Here is an 11,801-nt window from a genome sequence, read left to right as displayed (position 1 = left end):
GATATAACTTGAGGTTTTGTTATTCAAAGGGGTAATGGATAACTGAATGATTCCATAAATCTTACCGGCCGTGCACGTGGCGATACCTGGTACTATGATACATAAAGCAATTATTTTGTTGGCTTTACTTTCCTGAGGCATTACCCTCTGACATGTTTTCAGGGTCAGAACATATTAGTTTGAGGTGAATCGGCTGGTTGGTTAACGACAGTTAATACAGAGTTAAATGGGCGAGGACAAGTTCACTCTGCCGGTGAAATGCAGATGCAGTCTTTAACTTGTATAGTGTGACAGCATTTTTTTTAATGCTAAAATACATGCTTGCTATATGTGTGACTTAGCGAATGGAAGTGCACAAAAGGTTTATGAAATGAATATGTTAGCCATACCAAATTTAGAGTAAGTAGCAAGGTTCTGAAAAATATAGCGTTGCATACCTCCACGTGTACTACAACTGTTTAAACAACGTACCTGTAATTTTTCTTTTCATTGCTAACACCCTGACAACTTTTTACACTTATAACTTTAAAGTTTTTTATAAACTTTATATTTTAAAAGGCGATGGTGTTTTTTTTTCCGGATTTAATGTAAATTGCATATTTTTTCCTAGATTTAACTACAAAGTCCAGATTTAACTGAATACATAAATGTTAACAAACACATTATGTTTCGCAATTTGTACTTTCAGATATAATTTCTAAATATTGAAAACGCGTATGACAAATTCAACATTTTAAAATCAGTCTATAAATCTTAGTTTCTAACAAATAAATCGGTGAATTTTAATTTTTTTTACACTTGGCAAGTCAACATTTAGCTAACAACATTTCTAACAAATAAATCAGTTAAAAAAAATATTAGTCTTTAATTATTTTTTTTCACACTTGGCACCCCATATGTGGAAGCCGCCATTTCAGCTCTGTTCGCTGCAGTTTCACTGACTCTTGCCACTCGATTTCTCTGGTTCTACAAGTCCTAGAGTGATCGTCAATGGCTCATTTGAAAGGTAAGAACTTGGACTACTTAGCTGTCATTTTATTTATTTATTTATTTGTTTGTTTATTTAAAAATATTGGGTTTTTTTGCACTACTGCCCCTTTAGTCATAGTTGCGCTCCCTCCCACACTGCGTACCACTGCTCTGAATGACTGCAGGAAAAGTGATTTAAAGAACAAAAAATAAATAAAACATAAGTGCTCCGGCTTCTGTTCCATACCACATCCTGGATCGTTATTGCTGTTTTACCCATTTGACAATGTGAGCAATAATCCTTACGCTATCAGTGCACTAGAGTGGACATTTTTAAAAGAGAATTGAAACAGATTTTAAAAAGTTATAAGTAACAAATGGTCACAATATTACGATGAGAAGAAAACTGAGGTATGTTATTTAACAATTGTAACGTGGGGACGTTTAACGTTATGTTTTTTGGAACCCTGCTACTTACAAGAAGTGCAATACAAATTCTAAACTTGTAGGGAAAGTACAGAACATTTTAAATTTAATAAAAGTATGAAAGCTGTGAGGAGTTAAAGAAAGAGGTTTTCTGTTGCCTAGTACCTATTTGTATTAATCATGCTCAAAAGCAAAGAGGGATCCTCGTGAATGGCTTCATCCCCATTTCCATCTGCCAGCTGCTGGCTGTTCAGGTACATGCTGTTTGTTCTAGAAGGCATGTTCCTCTCCATGTCTGTATCCACAAAGTCCAGTGAATTCTTTTTTCCACGCTTTCCTTGCTTCTTCTGTGCTGATAACTCAAGAGATGCATAGCACATCTTGTGTTCAGCTGCTGCCTGCAGGCACAAACAATTGACATTTGTTAGCATTAGAGGGTTACAATTACCAGCTAAAAACTTCATGTAATCTCAATCCACAGAGACAAATTTCTTTTATAGGATTATTGCAGGGTATACAGGTGATAGACCATTATAGAATCAATTTGTCTGTCCAGACTTTACTTGAAACCAAGTTTCAAAGATAAATGAATCCTGTTTTATATTCCATTACAGACAGCTGTAAAAATTACTGTGTTCACACAATTATTGCTTTGAGATTTGGCTTGTATTAGGGAGCTCCCCTAAATTTTTTAGAAAGATACAGGGTATTAATGCTTGGACAGGGTAGCTGTCTGCCGTGTGGGTGCGTGCATTTGTTGCTGAGTGACAGACAGGAGATCAAGATGGAGATTGAAGTTGATACGCCCTGCAGACGAACAGGATTTATTTACATGTCAACACACTGAACAGCTCATGTGACGCTGCCAGCAATGGCAGCGCACAGATTACATACAACACAGTGGCCACAATATATCATAAAAGCTGTACTAAAAACAAATAGACCTATCATAAATCATAAATAACAGATACAGTATGTATTCACTTACAAATTACATAAATAAAACCCATAATGTACTAACTTTTACTAGTTTGTGATCACCCAACTAACAAACAAACAAGCAAAAAAAACAAAACAAAAATAACAAGTTTGCTTTTCAAACCTTTATTTTAACACTAGAAGTGCCGAAATTTCAAACTACCTTCAAGAGCTGCACCGGCCATTTTCACCTGTAGCATTTTAAACAGCTGTGATATGATAACGTACCCTCCGTGATAAGTTGTACCTGATGATGAACAGCTGGTGATGAATTGTTGGTTATAGATTGTCATAGACCCGTCTCACTCTCACACACACACACACTGTGCTGAAGGGTTTAATCGTCGTGGATACACGAAGGATGTCAAATCTATTTTTAAAACCATCTAGCACTCCACTGCAGATGTATACAAATTTAGACCTTTGTGGTTTGTGGTTACAAGTCAAGGCCTGTCAGATCAAGCATTTCAAAAACTAGCTTTTAGTGACCCTGATTATGAGGTGCTAATAACTTTGTAACATGTTTGTGTTCAGTGGTCTTATCAGGGTAGTGAAGATTGGGCCTATGCAATAAAAATCCTGTTCTCTAATGTGGGAATTCCAGTGTTGATGTCTCAAAATGAATTATTTTAGGGGTTAATTTCATCTAAATATCATTGATCTAAAATTAGAATACCTGAACAGAAACCGTTCATCCTAAGTCCTTCAAATCCAGACAAGGTCAGTAGTGATCAAAAGCATAATTGAAGATAAACGTGACTGTACAATAAAACACCATTTATTGGCAAATTTGCAGTCTCTTAGACATGGTTTACATGCAGTTTAGAAACTCAAAATTGCCTTTCCATTGCGAGGATGTGAAATAGCGCACATATTCCTCATGATATAGGAAGTGAGGGGCCAAAATATGGCATAACTAAAAAGGGTGAGTAAATCACTTTCTTATGCTTTGAACCTGCAGAAATGTAACAAAAACCAAGTTGTTTTTGCAAGGCAATAAGGCTGAAAGCTGTACTATATGTTCATGAGACTTCAGCAGTGAAGAGGATGAGTGTGACGTAACCTACTCTAACTAAAGACCAAACAATTCTTTATTATCAATTAAGATCTGACCAAATTTGAAATAATAATAAACAAAAGTATTTTTGTATGAAGAAAAGCTACAACACCCATTCATTGTACCAAACACAATTCAAGATCTGGTCAGCAACACTTGGTATTGTAGGTACAATCATTTATACATTAAATTAGGATAAAGTGATATGGTGTGCAGTGGCCTTTGGGAAAGGAAATCCCCAACAATTTGTAAATAAAATGATAAAAAAATACAGAAACTTTATTTGCTTCTGTAGTTTGAGCCCCTGGAAATTCATGACAATTCTGTGCAATTCTGTGCAGCTGTATGTTTGTTTTGTGTCCTCTTTATAATTGTTGTGGTACTAACTGAAGATTTAAAATTGAAAATGAATATATACAAATAAAAGGTACCTTTCGTTCTCTTTGAACTCGCACTGGAGCTTTTATGTTCATTTGTTCATAACAAACTTCGGGAACTTCTTCAACTTCTTAAATGAAAAATGCAAACACACTTTAACATTTTCAGTAAAACTTGAATGCAAAATGCATAATGTATCTAAGCAATGAAGACATGTGTGACTGTAAAAGAGATGTAGCAAACCTGTTGTGGATGCCAGGGTCTCGTTTCTATATACTTTACCAATACAATGTCGCGTATGAGGCTGGGAGCAGAATAGAAGATAGAGGTAAAGTTTCCGCATCAAGTGGATCACGCTACTTGCTCATGTTACCTCTCATATTACCTGTCCTATAAATACCACACAGGTAGATCAGTCATTTCCCTCTGCTCTAAGTCATGCTGTATGTTTAGGTATATGCAGAGACTGTTATTGTGGCTGATACAGTATTGTCCTTGTCCTTTATTAATTTCTGCTTCTAGCAGTATCTGAAAGATAATATAATGCTTTCTTTTTTTGCTGTTTGGGTACATTTCATTGCTATTTTCATGTCTGCTTTTTCTCCTGACACTATCCACAATTTCTGTTCATCATTAAGTCTCATTATACATTTAAATGTCTTGTATGTTCTAACAGATTTAATAACTATATAGTTAAATATTAAAGTAGCCTTGCTCAACAAATTTAACACAATACTGTGTTGGAACTGCGCTGTAAGACATGTGAATTACATGGGAAGTTGTAATTACACATACAGCACCCTACAGGTTAGTTCGAAACTGGGATGTCTCTTGCACGATTACACAAAAGTGATTTCCAAGACCACTCTAAGCACACGTTTTCCTTGTGTTGCGTGGTTAATGTATTTTCAGATATATGGTACGTATGATGGGATTGCTTTAGCTGGCCTACCTGTCGTATTGAATCAGACACAAATTATGATTTGACTGAAATCTAGGAGCAGGTTGTAACTGATTCATAATCCCTGGTGGTAGAAAGCGCTATCGTATTTGCACTTACGATCTCACTATATGGAATAGAGCACCAGAGCTGTCCCAACAATTTGGCAAAAGAGCCATGATACCATTAACCAGTCAGTTCTAAGAGAGTCACAACAAAATGTCAGTAACTGGGGAAAAAGCAGTCATCTGAAATATATTTAGTTTACTTAAATGAAAAAATCTGAATGCAGTTAATAGTAGCAATGATATTTAAATACAAAAATACACAAGGTAGTCTACAGACACTTCCAATTTCTGCATTCATTAAACATGTCTATTTGTGCTGTTTTCTGTCTGTTTTTACTTCTACCAAAAACAACAAATTGTCCTTGAACTCTATTAAAACCCATTACCAGCCTTGAGGGATGTTTCACCTCTAAATCAAAAGACCCATATTGTGGAACCCATGGAACAGTAAAACCTGTCCAATCCGGCATCATTTGGGACTGTGCTGGATTACTGTAAAAAACAAAAAATCTAATACAGTACCTAAAAAAAGGTAAAATGACTAAACTCTCTCAGTGTTTATTACTGCTCATACACAGTATAACACACTAATGCCTCTGCAAAATCTGTACCTGTTATTAGCACAAGCCTGTGTTTGTACCATTCCCATAGAAAGGTGTTCTAGTTTGTAGTGTGCATGCATGCAGGATTCAGACACTTTCTGCTGGCTGTCAGGTTTTCTCCGTGTTGCTAGAAGTAGGCCTATTCTATTGTCAGAATGTCTGAAATGGTTTGCTTTGCCATTTTGCATTTTTCACCTACAGTAGCTCTTTTGTTTGTATTTTGGTAAACTCTTTTTTTTTTTTTTTGATAAACATAATTTTGCCAGATTGTAGAGGAGATTGCTCCATTTATTTCAAAGGGATTTGGTTGGGACCCAAAAATCATGCTGAATTATACAGAATGCCGGTTTATAGAGGGGTTGGATTAGACAGGTTTTACTGTATATAACTCAAGAAACACACTTTAAACAGTCCTGCACTATGTTATCAAAAGTAACCAATATTTAAATGTTAGTATATATATAATTATAGTACTCTTACCTACAACTTCAGGATTAATATTCCCATAAATGGGGTTATCATCAATATACTCTGGCTCCAAAAAGCTGCAAAAAGTATTGAGATATGTTAGATTGAGAGATTTATTTTACCAGATCATCAAATATTGCTTTTCATAAAACAAAGATTTACATTACAAAATATAGTTTCACCCCCTCCGTTCTACTTTGTCACTTTGAGTACATTCTGCTAAACTTGCGGCAGTGACGTACTGTTATAACTCGCAAAGCAAAGCAGAATAGCTTATGTCTATACTTAAAGCATGAAGAAACACCAGTGGAGCATATCAACGATGCCTTATAAAGTAACACCCTTCGTTTAATATTTTATCATGTATGGGACACAACTACACACAAATATCATTTTGCATTTAGAAACCTTCACTAACTAGTCGAATAGCCTCCAAAATGTACCAGACTTTTTTCAATTTTTTATTTATTATTTTTATCCATTTAATACAATTTTTGCATTCAACACTACAGCGTGATTTTTGTGGTTCATTTTAAAATGTATCTAACTTTTCCAAAGTACGGCGTATTTCTAAGCAGATGAAGAGCTTCCTCTAGGGACAAATTCTAAAGTGTTGGATTAAACAAAAAGAATGTTCGATTTATATAAAACTCTTGTTGTATAAACAGAATACTCTCATCAGGAAGCTTCAGTTAACAGTCCTTCCTCATTCGTGGAATAATCGCAGGACTCCATGAACGTTCTTGGAGTATCCATTATTTATTCTTACGTATTCTGAAAGCATATATTTTGTGACTAAAAAGCAAAATGTAACATTTCCCAAAACGTGAAAATGAAAAAAGCTATCGCATCCATTTCTTTAAGACCATCATGGAGGCAATACATCACCGTTGTTTTTATGTTGTCAATACCAAGTTTTATTCTATCAATTGTAATTCAACACCATTTTTAAAAAAAAAAAAAAAAAGACAATTCTCAATGAAAATCACCGACAAGCTTCTCAGTCAGTCTTCCCTGGAGCCATCTCACTTTAAAGATGGTTCTGTGTGATACTTGTGTGCACTAGTTAAGGTGTTCGCTATGGGAACAAGGTTACCGGTTCACTCCAAGCCTCTGAGTGTAGAACTGGCACTCCCTGCCTATCGCTCAACAGAAGAAAGCATTTAACATCATATGGAGGTACTGTGATCTGGCAGAGCCAAATGTAATTTTCAAGTTATTCTTATAAATATTAAAAAGCTCTGTCAGCCAATTTAAATATTCTAAATGGAAACTACTGTAAGATTAACCCATTAAGTCAAAGTTTACATATTATAGTGGCTATTCAATCATTTGCAAGGCTATTCCTGAATGATAACAGTACACGGCTTTAAATGACTGGCAACAGGTGTTCTTTTATAGAGTTAGCATGGAATGCGGCAAACCTTATCTCGTTCCTATTCTATCATAGGCCTTTCTGAATGAGCTAGTAATAATATAATAATAATAATAATAATAATAATATAATAATAATAATGATTTTAGGGTTAAACCTTGATTTCTACGACTTGAATGGAACTTTTAATATAGGGCTAAATCTGATTTAAAAAAAAAAACATTCTTGAGAAATATAAAAGATATTTTGGATGAGACGTAAAACCGAGGTCCTCTTGTAAGTGACTCTGCAGCAACAGTTGTGGTACATAGTTCACCTCCTCGTCTATGTGCGTCGCTTTGGATAAAAGGATCTGCTAAGTGATTAATAATAATAATAATAATAATAATAATAATAATGGAAGTATGTTCAAATGTGAAGCGTGTGATTTTTGTATTGTAAATTAGGATTCCCACATGTGAATGTGTGGAATTAAAGCCCGGTGAAACTTACAATTTTGAACAGTAAAAAAGTAAAATAATGATGAATCTATGTTGAAAGTATATAACATGCCATACCTTGGTTCATAATCTCTGTATGTTATTGGCTTTTTTTCTGCAATGTTAAGAAAAAAGGATAAGTTATTGTAAAAGAAAATTGCACAATAGGGCTGTATGTCGTGTTTATTTTCTTGAGGTATACCAACATTATTGAAAATTTTGACTTTAACTGCGTTGACATAGGTACCAAAATAAAATAATGTTTGAATAGTACAGTACACTCGTCATATATCCGGTTACAGTAATAACATTTCTGAAAATTGTACTAAATGTCATGTTTATTTTAATATTTAACAAAAGGATATTTTCTTATTCATGATTTCCTTTTTATTTAGTTTCATGAGGTAAAAAATATGTTTATAGTGACACCATCACTACATTTATTTTTATATTGTACATTAATAAAATGCTGTAATTTTCAGCTATACAAAAAGTCCTCACCTTTTTTCCGTCTTGTATGGTAGGTAAGGATATGAATACATAAGGATATGATCAAAGCTATAACCGTGAGACAAACAATTACCCAAGGAGTGGCACAGGTGTTACCTGAAAAAAAAAAAAAAAGTTAAAATTAATATATTTAATTAAATTATTCTAGTAGCTTTTAAGTCAGCGGTTCTCAAACTGGATTCCTGGGTGTCTCTGAAGAGTGCAAAATAAATTCTAGAAACTTCTCTTTCTAAAACAACATATACAGTAAATATTGTGGGCCTTGGGATATACAGCAATTACAGAAAAAACCTCTACAATGGAGTACAGATTTTCTTTCTTGTTTGCGAATGTACTTTTTCTGTTTTCAGTTAAGGGTCCCTATAAAAAAAAATAATAATAAATTGAGAGCCTCGGTTTTAAGTTTGCAATAACTTAACCAACTGAACAGCATCAGCAAATTGCTGTGTCTATAGTGCCAGTGACTATACCTTGCGCTTACACAATGCAAGCTTGTGGTGACTTCCCAGGTTCAGGATCACACCTGGCCTTTGGAATTCCCTACCACCTTAATCACATTATTATTATTATTATTATTATTATTATTATTATTATTATTATTATTATTATTATTATTATTATTACACTATGTAACACAACTTTTTGTTCCTGGGTAGTAAGTGTTATTTCCTAATTGCTTATGCCTCAAAAGTATAGAAAATGGCTATTATTCCCCACAAACTTTGCTTTTGTGACCAGGACAGTGATATTTCAAAATATCACTATTTCCAATGGGAAAACGGGCAAATGTGTGTCTTTTTGTTCACATAAAGTCAGAAAAAAACAACATATGAATCCAAATTAACATGTATTTATACTAAAGTAATACAAAAATGACTACAAAATGTTTAGAAGTGAGTAGTTTTTCGAGATTTATGATTATACTGTAAATTGTTACACGGTGTTATTATTATTATTATTATTATTATTATTATTATTATTATTATTATTTTAAATGCATTGTTTATATATTGTCCAGAGGCAGGGTATTAGACTTTTATCTAGCTGGTTAACAATTTGTGTTGTTTTTTAGTAATGTAATACTAATATTTATATCAAACATTTCTGTTAATAGTTTTGATATGACCTCTGCACTTCTACTGAAATGCGCTACATAAAGGCAACGCTGATGTTGTTGTAGATGTAAGATTGTCTTATAGAAGTAAAATATGAGTGTGAGTTACATAACAATGTAACTACACAGTAACTAGTTATTCATTAGTACATTGGAATTAGTATAAACATAATTACATGATATATCACACTACCACAAAGCTAACATGAATTCATAATGAACAGACAAGGGTGGTTAAAAGCAATAGGGCTCCATTTCTGAATGTCATTAACTGAGGTTGACTTCTAATGGATCAATGGTACACAACTGGGGATGAAATGTCATTAAAAAGTGGAATTTTAGAGAACCTAAAGTATGATCACGTTTGGTATATCTAAAAATAACTTGGCCATATTCTTCAGAGCACTTGAAATGAAATCAAAGTGAAAATCAAACGTTACATGGATATTGTGCCTTGCCACAGCAGCGAAAGGTTAAATGTTAACGTTACCAACATTTGCAAACAAACAGCATCCAGCACTAGTTTTGCTAATCTTAAAGAAATCAGAGAAATAGGTATCTTGCCAGCTAAACATACATTGAAATGAAGATATGGCTCGCAGTTCATATTACTCATAATTCAATGTGGTAACCCCACCCCAGAGAAATACAAAATAAATCCAGGCCTTTTTAGTCAAGTTTAACATAAAATAAACCCACGGGGGGTTTTTTTTTTTTGTTCCCCCCAACGATGGAAAAGATAAATGAAATATTAATTAATGTTTAAATCAAATAATGTTTACTCTTTAAATCAAAGCCAATAAATACGTGACCTAAAAATGTAACATGTCAGATTTGAAATTTCCTTTACAAATTTAAGATTATATATATATATATATATATATATATATATATATATATATATATATATATATATATATATTTTTTTTTTTTTAGTAACTGAATGTATGTTTAAGTCTTTCTGTATTTCGGCTGAAAAAATCATGGCACACAAAGAATGTGCAATTCACTTTTGCTTTTTAAAGGTTAAAGGCCTTATGAAGATTGAAAATGTTGAAACGCATATTTTCCATTTCATGGACTAGAGTTTGCACTGTACAAAATCTGCCTACTTGATGAAAAAAATGTTATGCTTATATTTATATTGTCCTACAATAATTCATATAATGTGTTTCATTAAATTACGTTTTTTTTTTGACCGCGGTATTCAATGCAGTGCTAGTAAAGAAAATTTGAATTCGGACATTAAGGCTGGCCAGTTTTATCAATGTGCATTGTGGCACAGAGAAAGAAAATGGGATTTGGTCATCCCCAAAGAAGCACTTTTGTGTTTGGGCGCTGTTGGAAACTTCCCCCAAAAAGGCCATGTACAGTTGTAATGTGAGTCCTATTCATTACACTTTATTGGTAGAGTACCAGCAAGCCTATTCTTAATTGCAAAAACTCTCTTTTAAAATAGATTTGAGGAGCCCTTTTAAAACAATCACTATTTCATCAAAAGTGGAAGTCAAAGTTGTTGGGCTGTATAACAATACACTAGAGTACCCATTTCTTCATAAATAACAAATCACTACCTTAAGTAAAAATAAGTTATCTGTGTACTCCTACTAGTTTGCCGTAATGTATTTTAAACATGAGATGTCTGCATAATTACATTAGCGTTATTATTTATATTTACAAATGTACACTTAACTTAATGTATCGAAGATAATGGGCATTATTGGAACCCAAGTTAAAAATGACAACCAAAATAAAGTAATAAGAACGATGAACAATCAACAGTTTACATCAGCGCACAGCAGAACATCTGAATTGTATATTTCTGTTACCCAAAAATAAAAACAGTTGAAATTATTCATTTTACAACAAAAAACTGCAACGTACAAATTAATTATATTTACCTGACATTGTAGATGGCAAAAAAAAAGAAAAGCCTTTCTTATCAGAACTAAAAATGTGTGTTCTTCTCAGTGATATTGCTCGTCAATACCTGTTCTGTCTATTTGTATTCCTTCACTGCCTTTTTTCTGTTACAAACAGGAAATGTGGTGAGATGTCTCTCTTTGCAGTCTTCTGTGCAGTATGTATTCAACTGTGTTGTGCAGCTGAAAAAAGCTAAACAACCAACGATTTTAGTTTTTATCAAACACAAAGCTGAAGAAGCTTGGTTGTGGTGTTTATAGTGCAGCGAACGTAGAACAATTAATACTAATCTAGTGCAATTCAATACATTGGTGTACCGCACTGACAAGTGTTGCATCGCCCTATAGAATTAAATCACTTTGCTTCATAAAGTCGAGTGAAACTTGTAGAATAATGCTACTTTAACATATTGAATTACACACTGCTTTGTAGTTTTCCATATGCTTAACGGAAAACTGATAAAAAAAAAATAAAAAAAGTGACATTTCGAAATCTAACATGAAATACTGTATTA

At 33.4% G+C, this 11,801-nt stretch overlaps 1 protein-coding gene across 1 annotated transcript; it reads right to left on the bottom strand.

Annotated features, from left to right (window-relative positions):
- Positions 1 to 1,297: 1,297 nt before the first annotated feature.
- LOC121327752 (T-cell receptor-associated transmembrane adapter 1-like) lies at positions 1,298 to 11,427 on the bottom strand. The gene is made up of 6 exons (XM_041271936.1): positions 11,266 to 11,427; positions 8,242 to 8,346; positions 7,819 to 7,855; positions 5,899 to 5,963; positions 3,862 to 3,938; positions 1,298 to 1,793 (listed from the first exon to the last, which is right to left on the bottom strand). Exons 1-6 carry the CDS (start codon positions 11,270 to 11,272, stop codon positions 1,554 to 1,556), a joined length of 531 nt encoding a protein of 176 aa, XP_041127870.1. The 5' UTR covers positions 11,273 to 11,427; the 3' UTR covers positions 1,298 to 1,553.
- Between the last annotated feature and the right edge of the window lie 374 nt (positions 11,428 to 11,801).

This window comes from Polyodon spathula, chromosome 15 (genome assembly GCF_017654505.1).
Source record: "Polyodon spathula isolate WHYD16114869_AA chromosome 15, ASM1765450v1, whole genome shotgun sequence".
NCBI lineage: Eukaryota > Metazoa > Chordata > Actinopteri > Acipenseriformes > Polyodontidae > Polyodon > Polyodon spathula.
This window is presented reverse-complemented; position numbering and strand designations above follow the sequence as displayed.

What these genes read in the sequence shown, in the direction of transcription:
- LOC121327752 (XM_041271936.1), bottom strand. An exon ending in TATTAATCCTGAAGTTGTAG is followed by an intron (nt 3,939 to 5,898) that starts GTAAGAGTACTA and finishes TTTTCATTTAAG; the next exon opens with AAGTTGAAGAAGTTCCCGAA. An exon ending in GAGTTCAAAGAGAACGAAAG is followed by an intron (nt 1,794 to 3,861) that starts GTACCTTTTATT and finishes TTGTGCCTGCAG; the next exon opens with GCAGCAGCTGAACACAAGAT.